The following is a 20,489-nucleotide window of genomic DNA, read 5'->3' as shown; positions in this document are numbered from 1 at the left end:
ATTTCATGCATAAAGTACTGTAAATCTAAAGAGAGCCATCTGTACATTTCTGCATGCAATATTAAATTACCCCTCCTTGCATATGGATTATTATATAATTGTTAATTGCTTGTTCACATAATAAATGACTCTTGCCTCATTCACTGCAAAAATGCACCTGTTCTAATCAGAGTTCTTCAGGGAAGACTGACATTTATAAAAATGCCCATTTATTTCAACAATTGACTCAATATTTAGATTTTTTAAGGTTCAAAGTATAACCTCAATCTTACTTAATGCACTCTCCAAGCACTACACTAAAAAGAGAATTATTCAATCCCTCCCGGAATTTGTATAATGCAAAATACCCTACTATCCATATCTGATAAACTTAACTAATAATATATTTTTATAAGGTCCTATGACCTAAGGAGATCTCAGTCTATCCTCAGTAACAGCCAAGAGTGTCCACTGTTTGCTGCATTCAGTCTGAGACAATTAGAATTTGTTTCTTTTCTGGAAAGATACATGCTTCAGTCCCAAGTTTGAGTACTTGTAATTCTTTCAAATCAGAACATGGATTGTCTGCTTAGCAAGAAAATGAAAAATAGCTAAATACTCAAGCTGCTCTCATGAAATCATATGATTTCATGGGCTGTAAGTCCATGCTAGATACTGCCAGGTTGATCTTTTCTAGTACATTCCCAGGAAGTGAGGTTAGGCTGAGCAGTCTGTAGGTTCCTCCTTATTGAGGACAGCATTTCCCCCTCAGTTTCCCCCTCAGTTCTCTGGAACTGCTCCCCAAACAAAGCTAGGACTTTTCAAAGATAATCAAGAGCAAATTCACAGTGATGAGTGAGACACATGGATTCATTCCTTCAGTTGCCATATGCATGCAGTGTACAACTCACACATTGTCCAAATATAGTCAAGTGAAGTGAAAATACTGAAGGGCAGTCTTATCGATAAAGATTGTGACAAAACCACAGAGTATCCTGATTTATTCCTTGTCCTTTGCCATGAGGTCCCTTCACCTCATTAAGTGGTTGGCCCTCATTTTCCTGCTCTTTCTTTCAGTGCTGATAGCTCTTCCTGTTGTCATCTAGGTCCCCTGCTAGGCTAGGCTTTGATTTTCCCACCTCTTGCTCTGCATTCATGGACTGTGTTACTATATTCCTCCTGGACCACCTGGCCCTGCTTCCATGTCTTCACACTGCCTTTTATAAGGTCTGTATTTGTCAGCAGCAAGCAGGTGCTACTCCAGACTTGTCACAGGAACCACCTCACTCGATGCGAAAGGAATTTGCCTTACTCCAGAGCTTCAAAAGTTTGGCGATTTACTAAAACCTATAGTAACACTTCATTATCACTCTATCCATTATACTCCTTCTAAAGAAAGTGGACACAAGTCCAGAGGCTTCTAGATGACACTGAGATTTTTTCTCCTATCCATTCTTCCCCTCTCTCCCCATACAATGTGGCAAAAAAATCTCTCTCATTAGATTTGTTTGGCAGGTTTCTGGAACAACCTGAGGAGCCAAGATAAAGGACCAAGTAAATTAATTAAGTTTACCAGGCTGCATCACAAAACATCTGCATCTAGGATACATTTGTATCTTGTATTTCTGATAGAACATTAAAAAAATGACTTATCTGGAAAGAAGTAAGAATTGCTGGCACCCTTGTACAAAAGATACCCCTTTACCATCATAAAAAACAACAAACTGAGTTATCTGATTCAACATAATGTGGTCTACAACCCCGCTGTACTAGCAAGACTTCATAGACTATGTGCTGTTCCTATGCTAGTTTTTCAGTATGACTAATTTGGACTTGAAAAAATCATTTACAGTATATTCCAGGTCCAGACATCAGTTACAACTAAAACAAATGTATAGAAAGAACTTTTTCTTTTCTATATGTGAATTTAAAAAAATGATGCATTTCACAGTTTTCAGTTACTTTTGGAAGAACTCAGTTCACAGAAAGCCACAAACTCTGACACACACACACAAAAAAAACAACAAATAAATAATTTTCCTGTGTAGTAGATAGTAGAAGGCTTTAAAAACATGCTTTCTAGTATGACTGATTACTTAGATAATTTGCATATACTCATACAAATAAACACAAAACTTTGCTCAAATTTTCTAACGTTCTCTGATGGCGCATTTCATTTCTACCATGACAGCAGGTGTAGGGAAGCATACTGACATGAGTCTTTTCCTCAGTTTTTCAAAAGTAGTCAAGAATAGAAAATAGGAACTTGAAGGAAAATTATTACTGCAACTTTTGCGTAATTCATTTTTAAGCCTCTCATTAGATATAATCTGAGCCCAAAGCTGCTCAGATGATAGTTATTGTGTTATTTTAGTGTTCATCCAAGAAGGCGCATCTTGCTGTAGACCAGAGAATGGGATCAAGACACAGAAATCTAAAATGCGTGGCTAGAAGTCATGCCAACGCACTGTTTCATCAGACATTCATTCAGAGAAATGTATACAAATGAAAATAAAAATGCCTAAAGAAATTCCATTATCATATAGATACAAAAACATGTAAAACTGGTATTTCAGATGTGCTGATTTAAAAAGAAAACTCGGTAGTTTTCTTTAAACAGTTATTGTGGACCATCAAGGCTCCTGCATTTCTACTTTGCTTTCAATTCTGCATAATTCTGTTTTGATCAATAAGCCTAGATTGGAAAAAAAATTAGATCATATTGGTGAATCAGGCACCTCACTTATGACATATTTAAAGTTTTCCTTTCCAACACCAGATGGTTGGTGTATATTATGTCGTTTTACTGAGATGAAATTTAAAAGAACTAAAATACTCTGCATGCTTTTATTATTGGAGTGCTCAGTGTGTCAACTAAAGAAATCTACAAAAGGAGAGAATAAGGCTTGTCAACTGTTTCACAATAATTACAGCTCTCATGAGATAATGCTAGAAAATTACAATATAGCTTAAAAGAATAAAATGTAAAAGACTTTTTTCAATCAGAAAAAGAAACAAAACAACAAAAAACCACTATTTGTAATATTTATGCAAGAAAGAGCTTATTTCAAATGGGTAACCATCAGTATATTAGACATGTAATCAACTGTAATAAAAACAAATTCTGCCAGTGTTAAATACTACACATTGTCCACAATTTATACTGTATATTTTGGCTATATTTTCCCCACATCTTTACAGATATTCACAAGGTTTGCCACTTCATTTAACACTGTATATTAAAATAATATAAAGCTCCAGACACTGGCTTGAAATACTGCCTTAGAGCTCTAGAGCTTTCAAACCAGCACATTTTAATGTACTTACGGTCATTGCATAATGGTCCGCTAAAGGAGGTCATGCTACAGTCACAACTGAATCCATCCCACTGCTGCAAGCACACTCCCTGGTTTGCACACGAATCCTCTTGGCACGTTGTGCTGGGGCCTGATGAGAACACACAAAAACAAGACTTGCACTTTGGCTTCCAGCAAATGTGTTTCTGACTGGATCACATTAACAAGTTACCAATATCTCAAACAGAATGAGCAAAGTCACCAAGGAAAAAGACACATGAACTTGCTGTTTTTTTGCAGCAACATGTAATATTAGAAAGGTATTTTTGCTTCATAATTCTACTATTAATATGTCATAAACACATAAAAAATGCACAAACTGAAGCAGCATTATTCCAGGTACAGTGGAGATGTTAACTTCATTGCAAGTTATTTGTTAATCTCATCTCAGACCATTAACTGGCTAAATGTTTCCTAACAATTTTGGTATTTTTTCCTGTAAATACATTTCAACCAGTGAAGTTAGATGCCACAGAAAGCAAAGCTCTGGGAGATGAAACTAAAGGAAAACAAAGTAAAATCCAAACAAAACAAAACTAACTAACTAAATAAAATGAAGCTACATTATACAAAAGTTTTAATTCCAGAAATTGCTTTAAATTGTTTAGGTCTGAAATTAAGAGAAGCCTGGATTCTTTGACATGAATGTTGGCAAGTACTGAGTCACATGCTTCAGGGATCCCATGCAGATTTGTATTTTAAGGGGAAATGAAGAAAATCAGACTACTAATGAACTGGCATGCCAGAATGTGACATACACATGAAAAACAAACTACTCTATTTCCAGAGAACCAGAACTAGACTACTGAAATATAAAGAAATTCAGAAAGGTATGATCAAAGCACTAAAGCAGTCACTGTACAAAACATACTCAAGACTGAAAGCCTTTATGCAAACTCTGCTGGAAAATGAAGTTTCATGTAGCACATTGTTTTAGAGGTGTGAAAGACAAAATCTGAAACAAAATAACACACTTGAGTTCTGAAAGGTACAGAGCATTTATTGCAGAAATCCAACCATGCATTGGGGGTTTCAGTCTTGTTGAATACACACAGGGCTATCTACCTTGCAAATCAGCTTTCATCAATGCAACTTTGTCAGCAAAATAAAAAAGCAAAATATATTAAATGTTAGTAAGCAATATTGAAATGGCAGCAAACACAGAAAAAACATTCAGAATAAAGTGCATGCTGCTGTTAAAGAGAGGAAGAAATGCCATATAATGCAAACAAATTAATGCTAATAGCCATAAATCTTCAGGCAAGCCAAAATAAGAAAGCAGTAATTTGCCAGTATTTTACTACAAATATAATGGTTAATTGAGCTGATGACATGTAATGAAGGAAAATTAAAAGTTTCTTTTTCTTTTTTTTTTTTTTTCCTTTTTTTTTTTTTTTTTTTTTTTTTTTTTTTTTTTGTCCCCCTGGATAGATATGAATGCATTAGCAGAATAAATGCATGGCTGAATCCTGACTAGCCATTTGTCATGTTCCCATACACTGAATTCAAGAATAATTAGCGCTGTCATCCACTCTGGTCTTTCTTTTTTTTCTAGCCTTTTCTCCATGACTGGTGAATGAAGACTGAAATACATATCATGAATTACTAATTCCTTTCAGCTCACACACATATTTCACAGCAATTTTTTGACATAGCAAGGAAAAATTTTATTCTGGGATTACAAAATTCTCCTAAATCGTTTTGGGTTATACAAATCTATATCCACTTGAAATTACCACTTCCAGTTAGGGATGACAGAGGAAATCTGGCTCTAAGATTATGTAAATCCTCTAAATTATTCTGGAGATAAAGATCCACTTAAACCCATCTTTCACATTGCATCTCCTTCAAAGATCTCAGCGTGGGATTTTCATTTGATTTGCCATTATTTTAGTAATCAGTCAGTTCAATGGCCACTTGCTTTAAACAAGTCCATGCTTGAGCGCACCTCTCAACCAGGGCCTGAACAGTCATCACGGTGATTAAGGATGAAAGACAACATACGCAGTATCAGTGTTCGGGCAAGACTATTAACTACTTTGTTATATTTTCTCCTATTCAAATAATAATATCCATAATGGATTGATTGCAGTATGCAGACTATGATTTTCCTTTCATTGGAGCTCTGAGCCCAGAAGTTTAAACATTTGGGCATTACATCACCCTTTCTTGAGCTGGGGACTATAATGACAGAATCCCATAGCTGACAAGACACTTACATTTTTTTCCTCACCAGATTCTGCTACTCAGAAACTTTACAAAGATGAAGTGAAAATATCTGTAGGTGTTTAAATGTTATATATTCATGCATTTATTTACACTTTAGTTATGCAATGTTAAGTTTCCTCATCGTTGCAAAAGTAGAGCAAAAGTCACAAGTACAAAAACTGCAGGACCCTGGAGGCATATTAAAAAGCGTGTGTTAAAACAATCAAATATGAAAAAATACAGATAAGGTCTTGGTAGAAAAGGTTGTACTGCTTCTTTTGAAATTTCTTAGCACTTTTGGTTTTATTTGTAGTAGTCATCATTCAAAAAATGCCACCAGAATTGGCTTACTGGTAAGAATTTCCTTTGGAAAAAAAGAAAAAAAAGAAAAAAAAAAAAAAAAAAGAGGGAGATAGATTAGAGACAGTTTAATATTGGAAAGTACTATAATATCTACCATAAATAGTTTGCATACTCCTACAGTTTATACAAATCTATGTTATTTAGTAAAATATTGTAATACACTCATCTCAGTTGCTCATCCTTAAAATAGTTAACTAAAATGTCTATCATATTTATTCAGTCTTCACTGAGGACTTTTTAATTGATGGAATTTGGTCTCTCCTTTACCTTTGTCTAATGAAAGGGCTTATGTGCTATACATATAACACAAGATGCATTATTTTAGTTGATGTGTACTTTTAGTTGATGTTTTATTATATTATTATATATATATTATATGTTTATAGGATGTTTTATTATATTATATATATATGTGCATATATATATATACACTTATATACATATACATACATATATATATACAATTCATCTCACTGCCAAGAATTTTCATATATGTTAAAAAACACTATGTAAATTTCTACATAGTTATTTTCAAATAACACAGATACACATATGCAATCACTGTCGTTTTCTAAATATATTAAAACCATTTTTTAAATAATTTAGTATTTTCTGTAAATCTGATTAAAGTGCATAATGTGTTATAGATCTGACTAAAGAAAAACAGGGTTGACACAACATAGCTCTGAGGTTCACCGTTCAAAGTCTGAAGAGCTAGTTCGCATATTCTGTTTTTATGTGTTAGCTTCTATCTATTCCATCCATTGAAAATGTGTCAACAAGATGAACTCTGTTACATGTAAATTATATTTAATGCTCAGTGACAAAGAGCAGATACCTTGAGCCTGTGGATTGAATTCTGAAATCCAAACTTTACAACTTGCCACCCCAATCCTATAATGTGGGGCTACAAAAAATATTCCTAAGAAAGAATTTTTAACACACATTTATAACAGTAAAGTTTACACAAAAGAGGGAGAAAGGAGATTCCAATCATGGCGTTAAAGTTTTCTTTCTGTCTGCAAAACTTTGGATGAGGAAGATTTCTGAGAACCAGGCAGCACATCAGGATTAACCATTCTGCTTGTGTCAGACCATTTTGTTGTTGAAAAAGCTGATTCTCCACCAAAGAGAACAATATTTGTACTGCCTTTATTTAATTGCTGGTAGCTTTATTAAATTCACTGGCAGCCTACCCGTGCCATTGGTTTAAAAGGTGGACTTGCATTCTAGGCCTATGGCAATAATTCTTTGAACTACATAAAATTCATTTAAGAAAATTACATAATTTCAAAAGAAGCTATGAAATGTATAATGAAATTAAAGCATACTTTGACTCTTTAAAGGGATGGTACAGGCATGGAGTTTGCTCATGACATTCAGAAAGCAGAATCTAATTTTCCAGACTCAGTGTAAAGGAATGTATTTATTTTTTTTCTTTCCTGAGAGAGATATAGACACTAAGGCTATGGAAAAATAAGCTGTGAATTTTACATATTTCTATGTTCTATGAAAAGATTTTATATTGGTAACTAAAGAAAACAGGATAAGAATGAGTAAGTTCCTCCCACACAAACTTACTGTAGGTACAGTAAAAGAAAAGAGAGTTTGTCAGAAAGTTTGATGTGGCAAAGTTTGAGGAAACCTCTCCCAGCTTTATTTGAATAACCTAAAATGTGTATTTACAAACTTAACAAATGTGATATCAAAACGATTGTGATTCAGAACTGAAACATTAACATGTAATTTACACATTTCCTCCCAGAGAAGAAGGGTGCTTGAGAGAGGAAAACATGTAGAATTGAGCAAGCCCATAAAATTCAGCACTGTGTGAATAAAATATATATACAGGAACAATTTAAGTTATTTCATAAAGCAAAGTAAAGAGGAACTGAATGACAGGAGGACAAAGAACTAGACTGATAGCCTTGACTTACAAATACACCTCTTTCAATTCTATTCTCACTTACATTCCACAATATTTCAGATGTGTCAAAATGTGAGATAAAACATACTTGGTTGCTACTGGCTTTGGATATGAAGATCTGCAATGGTACAGATCTCCGAGGTAAGCAAAAATAGAGTTGAGAGAAGACTGATTTTCAAGAGTGTCATAAATTATGCTTCAATTAATAAACACAAAAGGTCTGCTTTAAAATTGCCTTCAATTAGCCAATGCTTTAGCATTAGCTAGATATAAGCGTCATGAAGATACAAAGGACTCCATTGAAACTAATTGATTTTATTTCTATCATTACTTAAAACACGTCATAAGTTAATAAGATACATGCAAAATAACTAGGCTAATGGAGAAAGATGGAACCTATATTTAACATTTAAGAAGTTAACTCACGTTCTCAGATCCATCTGTGCTGTAGGGCAGGCACAGATTTTTCTCCACAACACTAATAGAAATGCAGTCTATGTAAGAAGGGTTCCAATAAATTAAGTTATAAGCAGGTAAGGTATAAACACACCACATGCAGAGTTTATATATCGACAAAACTCAGAATTAGCACAATACTTGCACTATGATATAAAAAGACATCAGCATTTCCACTACCTTCACATCCTCTTTCTATTTGCCCATTGCAGAAGAGAGCATCTGAGATTAGATCAGGGAGCCGTCCATTCAAATCAACTGATGCAAGACAGCCTTGAAAACCCTCCTTTGCATGCACCAGCTTTGGTAAGGACTTGTACATTTCTTTGGCCACTCCTCCAATGTACAAATCACCTATAAAGAAGAAGGAAATATTAGCCATAGGGAAAAAAAATGCTATAGAATTTTTCACCTGAGTGAACTTAGGAAAAACATTCTTCAAAACTTTTCTGAGACCTCAAAAAACTTTCAGAAATCGTAGTATTTGCTCCCTCAAGATGATTTAACTCAGCTGTTTTCAGGATAGTGAGAAAGACACCAGTTAGAGACAAATTTTCAAGAGAAGACAAAGCACATCCTTCTTGTTGCGAGGAAGGAAGAGTGAGAAGGTTTTGTAGGTGGTTAGTTAGCACAATTCCTCATTAAATGATTATCTGAATACTGCTGGAGCTCCACTCTTATACCAGTTTTTTGTTACACTTCTTGTGACATGTGAGAGACACTGCTTTATTATTTAAATGTAGAAAAAAAACACTGGTGGCATAGATGATGTGAGAAGATTTAGCAGGACTATTTTTTCAAGTACATATCTATTCTGCATAGCTGTATGATTTAGAAGTACCTGAAAATGTTATTTATGTGCCAGCTCTTATATACAGGAAACACGTTTCTATTTCACAAATGGGGATTTTAGGATTTAGAATTTACCTTCTAAAATGCATCCAACACTGACACATATCACAAATGTATTCAGAGAACCCCCACCAGATCATTCTGACTACGGATCCAGAACACTGAGGTAAAAGGCAGTAAGTGGTGCACTAAGATGCGCCTAAAGTTCATTTATCCAGAACCATCAAATTAAAAGTAGAGCAAGAAGAGTAGGCTTAGAGATATATCTAATGAGAAAGTTATAAATACACAACTATTCAGCAGTAAAATGACTGATTCTTCTCTCCAAAACCTGTACCTTGTGTCAGCCATTTGGGAACAGTGCCCATTAGATGACTTCAAAATGGCACTCTGCCCACTAAGCAAACAGAGTTTTATTACCCAAAATGCTTATGATGGTGGATTGGTCCTATAAATAGCTCAGAACCTCGTGCAACCAGGCTGCAAGCTGTTTCTTTCCTTCCTTTGTGTAATTTACAGCTCTGAGATGCACTTTGAAAGTACACTAACACAGAGGAGGGGATGCATTTCTGTAATAAAGCATTTTAGGCTGTGTCCTTCACATATTTGGCAACTCAGGTAAGCAAAGCACTTATCCTCTACTCTTCAAACTAACACAACCTACTTCCAGAAAGTGTCAGACTACAAGCTTCACCAGGCGCTTTCCATACCTAACATTTCCTAAAAGTTTACCATTCTTTGTAGGCAGATTTTAAAGCAACAGAACCAGCTATCATCACTACCCTATGCAACAAATTTTAATCTGTTACAAGTAGGAACTACAGCAACATTTTTTCCTAGCTCTCCTGGCATACTCACTTGTTTGCAAAGGAGTGTAATTCAGGGCTGTTTGTAACAGCTTACCTGCGAGGAAATGACCTGAACCAAACACCTGCATGTTAGACTGAAACATTTTTATTCACTGCATACCAGCCCTAAAACTCAACAGTGTTTGAATCACTGAAGCCAAAACCCTAGGAACATGTGTATTATTAATCTTATAAACCATCCAAGCAAAAATCTTAGCAATCTTTATAAGATAATAGGCTAAGAAACCTCAAGCTTTCCCTATTCACATAGATAATTTGAAAAACAAAATAATGCTTTCCTCTAGAGCTTTAAGGTATAGTATAAATCTCAGAAGCGTGATGTTAGGCATAGAAGCTTAGTATATGGTGATCCCTGCATTCCTACAAATAGCACATAATTCATTCATAGTAGAAAAACTTTGCTATTTTTCTTCCAGCTGCACCGGAAACAAGTTAAAATTTCTTGCCCCATCATAAATGTTCCTCATCTTTTTCACTGGTGAAACATTTAGAAAGTAAAGCTCTTATGGGTTTTCTGAAGTTCTATTCTTTCAGTCACTGTCAGCTCAGAGACAATTCACCTGAACTGACTGCAACAGACTTTGAAGAGGGAAAGTCCAGAAACAATAGAAAGAAAGTCGTATTTATGCTAGAAGGGTCATTTTTTTTCCCCCTTCTTCTCGACACAGATGCTATCTCTTTTTAAAACCCTCAACCTAACAACCATTTTTATTCTTTGAACAATTAAACCTTTGAAAGCCCAGACTTCCACACTGACCCCCTCCTAACTCCTAAGATCCATCCCTCAAGAAAACTGAGACTGTGACGTACGGTCATTTAGCAATCATTTTGTTGAATGGGTAGAAGTTTAGGTTAAAGTGGCTGAAGACTGAGATGAACTCAGAATACTTGCTCCTGAAAATATAAAAAGTGGGATACAGTCAACTAGCTATTGTATGTACAGAAGTGTAATGCACTACACTAACATACAGCATACAAGCAGCTGTACTGACTCTCGAAGTTTTAAAACTATATCCAAGTATTTCCTACCAGCTGAAACTTTCCCAGATTTAATATCAAATATGATTTGAGTCTGCTGTTGACAGCATAAAATAATGCTTTCTTGCAGAGACATAACTTCTTTTGGCATTTTTTCCTATTTGCCATCACAAACATTTTGCATAGCGGTTTTTATTTCAGTTAATAATTTAACGCTCTTCATTTCTGTGTTCATCACATTGAAGAATTAGATTTGTAGGAACAACATTCAGTCCATCAGAAATTCAGGCGAGACAGATGCAGAAAATGTTATAAGTGAAAATATTTAAGAATAAGTTATTTATACAGTGTATTTATTTCACTAAAAGAGATAAGAGGACTCAGCACCTTATCAGGAAAATTCTCAGGTTTTCCCACCTTATTCACTTTTTATGTAAGTACAGCTTTACTTCTGGACAAGTCACACATTAAAAGCTTGCAGGATTAATGCCTTGTTGCTTATCTTGTTACCTTTATGAATTACACACAATTTATAAAGTAAGATGCCATAGTTCATCAGATCAATAGTGTGAGATCATGACACTACTGAAGATATCTACAGCCTAAATACAATAGCATTGCAATACTACTACCACTGAAAATACGGGGCCATTTTAGAAGTAAAAGCACAACCAAAAATGCAACTCCATTTCTTTCTTTCTTACAACAGATGACCATTTTCTAAAGTACATACTCAGAGGATTATACTGGTACATTCATTATTATGGTGCTAAACAGAGAAGAAATAGGTGAGGGAGAGAGCAGAATGCTCCAAAAATTCCTTTGGATATCTAGAGAAGCTTAAGATTTGCTAGAGAAGCTCCAAACTTTCAGAGCAGACATTCCTTAGTCTCACAACGCTTCTTATTTTATACTAGAACTAATTAGGTGAAGCTGTCCGGTTTCATTCAGAGAAGGAGGATCATTTCCTCTCTTCACTTTTCTGAGGCCAAAAAGAAACAAACAAACAAACAAACATGTTATTCACTGACCTGTGCACTGTGTGCTAGAGCAGTCACCCGGAAGGCAACACATTCTCTGTGTACAAAGTAACTGCTGGTCACTTACACCATAACCTCTGGCAGAGCTGAGTGGGTTTCACTGATTGTTTTGATCTTTTTACAGAAATGCTGAACATCAATTATACCTACAGGTGTTCTCCTATTTACATCTACCTCTTTTCTGACTTAGAGATGAGTTGTGCATTTAGGAACGCATGAAATTAACACAGGAAAAAATAACCTGCTTGTGAGTAAACAAACCCAGGTTCTCAATGTAGTCTATACTGGAACCAGCTACAACAAAATGCCCAACAGCAGTCACATACATCTGCTTGTGAAACAGATACTGCCAAATCCTTCTGTAACAACTACTTCTACCTTTCTTTACATCACAAGTACCTACTTTCTTCCAAATAAGAGCTTTCTTAATTCTAAAACAAAGAAAGGTAAAATAAAAACTGAAGATGCTGTTAAATGTACATTTTTTCAGAACAGGTAACAGCAGTGACACTGCACAGTGATACTTATATTGCTGAGATGTCATTCTATACACTTTCCTCCTTTCCTGGTTTGTGTTCCAAACCCAGAATCCTTATGGGATATAAGGTGATAAGCAAAAACTATTAATCTAAGGACTACCATTGTCTTCCAGCATTAGTGGAGAGCACATATAAAAACTGTTCACGAAACAGTAGTTTAATCAAAGCCAAGCTGCTTTACTTTTCTGAAATTTTATGTTTTGCCATATGTAGCAGGTGCTCATTTCTTGACAGAAACGAGTCACAGGATCACAGAATGACCCAGGTTGGAAGGGACCTCAAGGATCATGAAGTTCCAACTCCCCTGCCTGGCAGGGTCACCAAGCTTCCACAATTAATAGCCCAGGGCCCCATCCAACCTGGCCTTGAACACTTCCAAGGATGGGGCATCCACAACCTCCCTGGGCAGTCTGTTCCAGGACCTCACCACTCTCCTAGTCATTTAAATATGGCTCTATTTATGAATAAAAACTTTAAAAAAAAAAAAAAAGAAAAAGAAGAAGAAAAAAAAAAAAAAAAAAAAAAGTAAAACTCTGGAAGGATTTGTGGCGTGGCTTTTCTAGATTCCATAAAGACAACATCACTTGTGTACGTTCATAGGGCTGCACAAAGTCACTTAGAAGTCCACCACTCTCTCCAAAAGTGGACAATTTCTCTTCTTCTGCTGTTGTTTTCAATGGTACTTTCATCCCTTCCCTTCATTTCTTCTCTTTCATTATTGAAGTCTATATGCCTTGTTTCTAGTGTCACACTGTGCAAAATCACTATTTCTAGGAACAAAACTGTTTCTGTACTATAGCAGAGATAGATAGCCCTGGCATAGCCTGGTGGGTTTTGAAAGCACAACATGCATCTCTGCCATTCCTTCATATGAAATACAAAGGAACAGCTGGCTATGGCAAAGCTGAGGTGGCAGGCATGCTTTTCTCCAAATGCACTGTTTCAAAATGATCAAGTATATAACCGCTTCTTCCCCCAGGCAGCCAAAGAGGAAAGAAGACTGCAAAGACTGAGAAATACAATAGGGAAAGCACAATCCAGGAAGAAAAAAGTGATCACTCTTCAAGTCCTTCACAAAGCAGATGATTTGTTGTTACAAGATCAATTGAAATTGCATTGCAATGCCTTGTTTAGTCGCACAATTAATTACCAGGTGGATTTCAACATAAGAAGGTCCAAACTCATATTATTTTTGAGTTATTTGAAAGATGAAAGTAAATCATTCTCATGACCTAAGTATACAACCTGAGAGCAGATGCTCAAAGCCCTGCCTAGCCTGACCTTGAATGCCTCCAGGTATGGGGCTTCCACCACATCTCTGGGTAGCCTATTCCAGTGCCTCACCACCCCTAATGCAAGCAACTTTTCCTTATATCCAACAGGTCACCTTCTTTCTTACAGCTTCCCTTTAGACAGAAAAATGCTGCTATCTACCTGTTCTCACAGAGCCTTCTCTTCTCCAGGCTGAACAGCCCTGGCTCTCAGCCTGTCTTTGTAGGAAAGGAATTCCATCAGTTGGATCACTTTTGTAGCCCTCCTCTTGATGTGCTTCAACATGTCCATGTCTCTACTTGCTCTCTAGCTCACCATAGGGTTCCAACCTCAATGATTCTGTGACTCTGAATGCCTTGTAGCCATTCATAACCACACTCAAGTCATAGGAACCAACTCACCAGGATGATGTGATGGCCATGTCTTCATGGTTTTCTAGTACCACAGTGGCTTCTAACTCTTCCTATTTGTTTCCCAAGCTGCAAGCATTGGTGTAGGGACACTTCATATGGGCAAATAGTCTTGTTAACTTCTTGGAGAATAACTCCTCAGTTCCTTTGAAGTATTCCTCTTGAGTTTCCCTAATGCCTTCTCCTGCTGTCTCAGTGGTCTTTGGCTCACTTTCCTAAGTGTCACCATCATATCTCAGTGCAACAGGTTTAGGTGGTGTTTCTAGATCCTCTCATCCCACTTTCATTATCATCACTAAATGTTCACTTCTTGTTCCATATTAGAAAAAAGATTTTGATACTCAGGGAAATAAGTTGTTGAACTGTAATTGTTCCTTTCTGAATAAAACAAAAAGCCTCCTGTGATAGTAATCCAAGTTATGAATTGGAGGATAGTTGACAAAGATTTAAATGATGCATCCACACAGCTCCTGCAGCATATTCACTCCAGTATATGGCTTTTTTTGCAGTACATACTATGCATTTGCTGTGCATTCACAAACCTGTTTGATGCTAGAATCAAGAATTACTGAATTTTGTCTACCACTTGCAAAGCACTTGGGGGAAGACATGAATCTGTTAACTTAGTGCTTTATGCCTACTTATTTACTTCAGCTAGTTTATTCTGTTGCCTCAGTATTGATTTGTGGTTAAAGTCATGGTTCTGATATGTTTTTGTTTGTTTATATGTTAGTTTGGCTTTGAAGAAAATTGGGCTTTTACAATATTTTCCTTGCTGGATTGATGATCTCTGTCACATTTAGAGCATCTTTCAGCAAATAAAGGAAATGTTGGCTATTTTATTAGTCCAGGTTCTCCTTTATTATCTATCTATTATTTCAAATGCTTTGGGCAAGAGGAATTTGTATGATCTGGCAGATGGTGCTTTCTGTCTTCCTCATCCCTCCACTGATAACCAAGCACGACAAAGGTAAGAAAACAATGTATGGGTTAGCAAGTTGCTCTTTCCTGAAGAAATACAGAAATGGATCTTCTCAGATCAATTCTACATTGCCTTCAGCATCTTCTCTGAATATTTCATTAAAGGTATTAAAAAATAAAGAAAAGGGTAAGGGAAAAAGGGAGAAAGTGAAACAGGGAAAAGGGGATGAGGGAAAGGGAAGAGATTACAAGCACTGAAACTGCTGGTACTGTGAGTTTTCTTCAGTCATCTTTATTGGCATATAGGATGTACTGCAGGTATTCATCAAGAAAATTGAACTTTGAAGATATTCCCTTCCTTGGCTGATATTGCTTATTCTTTCTACTCATTTTAGAACAGGATTGCAATTCACACTGACAAAAGACAAAGGCAGTGAAAATTAAAAGAGATTATTAAGAAAACTTGCAGAGTTAATAGGTGCACCAAGAAAAATTTATCATGCTATTAACTTCTGTGGCAGCCCACAGTGGAGATAGATCTGCTGTTCTACCTTTCTCCAAGACTCCTGATCCCATCAGGCAATTAATATATTTGCATTTAGGATATTCCACACTTGATACAAATAGGCATCTGCCTAGAAACTTCTCAGGATGTTGTTATGCTGTACCCTATTTTATATCTCAGGCTCTCCTTGATGCGTTCTGCAGACACATCAGGTCAGTTTTCAGACCTACTACACTTCTTTGCTCTTTTAAAATCAGCTCAATGCTTATGCAAACACACTCATGCTTCTTTAAAGAAAACATTTCAAAAAGAGGTAAGTAAACCTATACGGTAGGAAAGGGAGCAAGAGCCACATCCTTAACAAATGACCTTTCAACAGGAAGAAACAGATACACAGAAGGGATGTGTGTGAACATTATTCTAAATCTCTCCATGTTAAAAATTACAGTTTCCCTAGAAGTCATTTATCCCTTTCTTAAATTACATATATTCTCAAACAGGAAATAGCTACACAAAAGCATTTTTCATTTTCTCAATAGTAATGATTCTCTGTTTCCCAATCACTTTATTTCACAGAATCATTTCTCTTTGTCCCACCCACACTGTCCCCATCCACCAGAAAACTAGATGAATGGCACTGGCATTGAAGAAGAAAGATAATCACATTTAAAGCCTGCTTGTCCAATGGACTATGAGGAAAGTTGGTGATGTGTGTGAAATGGTAAATAATAAAGTCTAATTGCCATATAAATGTGCGTGGTAATCCATCTCCCACAGAACTGATGCTATACAAATTACTTCATAGATGAGGGGGATGGCTGTGGTACAAGAGGTGAGGTATTCAAGCACATAAACTGTCTTTCATTTCTTTCCTGTTCTGACCACTTCTGTTCATTGACTGCATCTGCAAAATAGACAAAATCTAACGAAGCAGGGATTTCCACACCATAGTGTATTTGGATTTCCCTTCCGAGACAAATTAATCTTCTGAAATCATTTATTGATTCTCTACTTCAATAGCCAACACATGCACTTTGGACAGCTTATTTTCAAAACAGCAAAGCATTCTGCTTTCCAACAGGGAGCCTGGACATCAGAAACCTGCAGCATCTACAAAACTCTGACCCCTAGCTGATACATCAGGCAACACTCTCCACATAAACCTATGAAAAAGTTGACAGAGGTTAAATGTGCTCAGTTTGAACATGAGTTGGAAGAGGGAAACTTTTTCTTGTTGCATTACAATCCTCTTTACCCAGACAAGTACCTCTAGACTCAGATGCGAACTGCTTGGTCAGAATTCCAAAACTTATGGGGCGGACTGTACAATACCCATGGCAGCACTCTTTGAAAACAAATCTAGGATGTGCTTTTGGAAGGATATTATGTGCCCCACAGAGTTCCAGTATAGTATCTGTGAATGCAGCTGGGGGAGAGAGAAATTTATCACTTTATGCAAGATGAGAATGTGTTCCAATTACAACTTGCAGACAACAAGAATTCAGAACTTTTATCAGTGGGATGGATTTAAGTTAAATACTCAGATTTTTCTTTTGTTTTTTTTTCTAGGAGTATACATGCTTCATCCCCACCAGATGAAGGCGGGAAGTTGCCTCAGATGTGGTGGGTGTAGAGCTGAGGCTGAGGCCTTCTGCCTGGTGCAAACCAGTGCTCTCTCTCGAGCTGGCAGAGCTCTGTCATCCAATTACCGATCATTGATCTGCTCATATATATTTGCTAGAATGGAAATAAAAAAGAACAGTTCTGTTTTAAGTCCCTTATTTTTCCTTATGTACAGAGGTTGCTTTCTCAACACTGTCAGAAAGACAACAGCTGCATTCACTGTTGTCTACTCCAACAGGTCAAATTAGGAAGATCTATTTACTAGTGACAGTATATGGAGTTCTGCATTTGAAACAGAGTGTTATTTCTGCATGAGGAGCTTACAGCCTGCTGGCAAGGTCATTACAATTAACTCATGCATGCTTATTTGAGAAATGTAAGTGCTAATACTCATTCTTTTGTACAATTTTGTGCTTATATGTAAAAGATTTTTCTATTCTTCTTAATAAAGCTGTGTTTTTTAGTTAAGAAAAATAAGAAGAACAGCTACCATTAATAGAAACCGTGAAACAAACAAAAGAACACATAATGCAGCAACACTAACAATAGGCTCAATGTTAAGACAACAGGGACAAATATTACATAAAATGGAAATTATTTCAATTTCCATCACTGCACCAAGAAACATTCTCTACGACCAAGACTAATTTAGTTCAGTTTTGCATGGTTTGAGCAATGTGCTTTGACAGGGAAAGCAAGCACTGATTGATTAAATCACTATTACCAATCATCAATGAATACACAAGGCTAATAGATCTACTGATAATTTACTAACCTACGCACTAAGTTTACAAGGATGGATGAAGTGCTGAGTAAGCCCTTACATATAAGGAATTAGATTTCAGGGTTTCTGTGAAACCACTGAGGTCACACCAGAAAATAATGTGACTACTTTTCTTTCAGGGGCTTCACTACAGGCTGTTTCCATATCACAGGAGAAAAGGGCAAATGAAAAGGCAAATATATAGCAATAGAAGTCATATCTTACAAAGAGATAGAGGCAGCTGGAGGACACTGAAGTGCTACAGAAGTAAAATAAAACAGACAAAAATAAACCCAGATAGAATTTTTAAATGTGTGAGTGTTGATTCTGAGATGGACTCTAAAATGGCTTTTTTTTTTCTTTTTTTTTCCCCCCCTTAAATTATTTTTATTTTATTTATTTATTTTGGAGGACACAGTAGCACAGGAATAACATATTATTTATAATGGACACTAGAAAAATTGACATTTGGGAAGGCCATGTGAAAGGGAATAGAGTGAGAAAAAATGGAAGTATGGATGCCAGCTCAGAACAGCAGTTCTTGTAAATGTTTGAAACTGCATAGGCAGCAAAAATCAAACCAAAACTGTAGAATTGGGCAGGAATTTTCTGTGACAGTGAATTTGCTTTTGAAAGAAAGTACCGATAGCCCAAAATCACAGTTCAGATGACTGCTGTTTATCATGAAGGATAAAGCACAGCTAGAAAGTTTGGAGGAGGATGGGATAGTGCTGCACTGAAATTATCAATTCCTTGAAGCGTTTGTAACTACTCTTTGTTAAATGCAAACAACAGCATTCTTTAACTTTTCAGTTCAAGATAGCATCATATTTTACTTATTCATCCCAATTTACAAATAAATAAAATGTTAAAATATCTCAGTTTTCTCTGGGCAGACATTTTGTGTGTATTTATTTTCTGTATGTTTGCATTTTAATTGAAATGTGTGAAAAGTTGTTTGGGGGGGTTATAATAGTGTTCATAGTAAAAAGAATTAAGAGGAAGATTAAAGTCTACAAGTTAGGAGGATACAAAGTAATGCTTGAGGACATTCCTCCTCCTCCTGCGTTTTCAAGTATTTATATAAGAAAAACTCTTCCAGAACTCCAGTCTCCCACACTGCAGGAAGAAAGTGTGGAGACAGAAGAGATGTTACAGATGTTGCAATACCCACATAGCCTGAATGAAGAAGACATCTTTCCTTTGGCAGTAGTGAGGAACAAGAACATATGAGTCAAATTCCAACTTCACTCCCATTTTTGTGTCCCTTTTAGGCTACTCGGTCCTCTTACTGTAATTCCACAACACTGAGAATAGCAAGGAGAATTCTCCACCCAACTTCACTTGTCTGTGAAAATTCTGACCCTGGTTAGCCATGCTAACCAGATGAAAGCAGGACAGGGAAAGCACTCATGAAATACATGAAAACAGATTGGCTGTGTAACTGCATGTTGGCAAGCTTGAATGTTCACTTGTCTTTGTAGGTTATCTACTGGAACTCCACCTGAGTACACTTTGCTGTTTTTCTCTGCTCACAAAAGCAATGCAGTTCTTGGTGCTAACACACAGAACTATTTTCATTCATTTATTTATTGGATGCCAGTTTATCATTTATCCATCTAACAACTGTGGTAATTGAAGCTGGAGAATTTAGTGCACGTGTTTCTACGGGTACCCAACTCCAGCCCACTGAAATTGTGTCAGAGGTGATGCAGGAAAGCCACTTCTCTAATAACAGGCAACTAAATCTTGTACCCAGGAGGAAATGTATGGTGGAAATTTTCTCCTGTGCTTTTATGGCAACTGTCTGTTTTTATATACAGCTGGCATCCTGTGCTGGCTCCACAACACAATCTGTCTTTGCACTGAGTTCACTGTACATCTTTTTATTTTTAAATCTGCATATATGTGATTATTCTTTCCAGGATTATCTTGGATTTCAGAATTTGAAAGCTGGTAACTATACAGTTACTGAGAAAGGCTGCAGAGATTCTGCATTATCTGTACATATTTATATTTCTGCTAATGTAAACTCCAGTTACACAGAATGATTGCTATCAGTAGCAGGAAGTACAAGTTTAAATTTGCTTTGTTGCTAGGGCTAAAATAACAGAGGACAATGAATTAACCATGACTGCTCTTATTGGTAAAGTTAAATGTATGGACTAAGTGTTTATAACACAGCAGAGAGAAAAAATAATGATATAAAATGGAAATAAGGCCAAGCGAAAGCATTCCAACTGAATACTGGGGAAGAAAAAGCAATTATGAGACATTATTTTTCTCCTTTCTAACCTGCTGGAAACATATCATAAAAATAAAACAAGCAAACAAACAAACAAACAAAAAAACCAGCCAACATTATCACAATAAATGATGCTTCATATTTAAGGAATGGCATCTGACTGAGCAAAATAGAACATTAAAA

General features: G+C 36.2%; 1 protein-coding gene across 33 annotated transcripts in view; it reads right to left on the bottom strand.

The window, feature by feature from the left end:
- The window catches only part of NRXN1 (neurexin 1), a 606,274-nt gene that overhangs the window by 315,983 nt on the left and 269,802 nt on the right, over nt 1–20,489 (bottom strand). For 20 of the 33 annotated variants that reach the window (XM_015856860.2, XM_015856870.2, XM_032443901.1 and 17 more), the window contains 2 exons: nt 8,470–8,643; nt 3,307–3,426 (listed from right to left, as the gene is read on the bottom strand). In XM_015856860.2, the coding sequence (XP_015712346.1) occupies nt 3,307–3,426; nt 8,470–8,643 (294 nt within the window). Of the gene's footprint in view, nt 1–3,306; nt 3,427–4,400; nt 4,428–8,469; nt 8,644–20,489 lie in introns of all 33 variants that reach the window. The other 13 variants (XM_015856854.2, XM_015856856.2, XM_015856852.2 and 10 more) reach the window with 1 other exon arrangement.

Source organism: Coturnix japonica, chromosome 3, assembly GCF_001577835.2.
Source record: "Coturnix japonica isolate 7356 chromosome 3, Coturnix japonica 2.1, whole genome shotgun sequence".
In the NCBI taxonomy this organism is placed as follows: domain Eukaryota; kingdom Metazoa; phylum Chordata; class Aves; order Galliformes; family Phasianidae; genus Coturnix; species Coturnix japonica.
The sequence above is the reverse complement of the archived record's forward strand: the minus strand, read 5'-3'. Positions and strand labels throughout refer to the sequence as shown.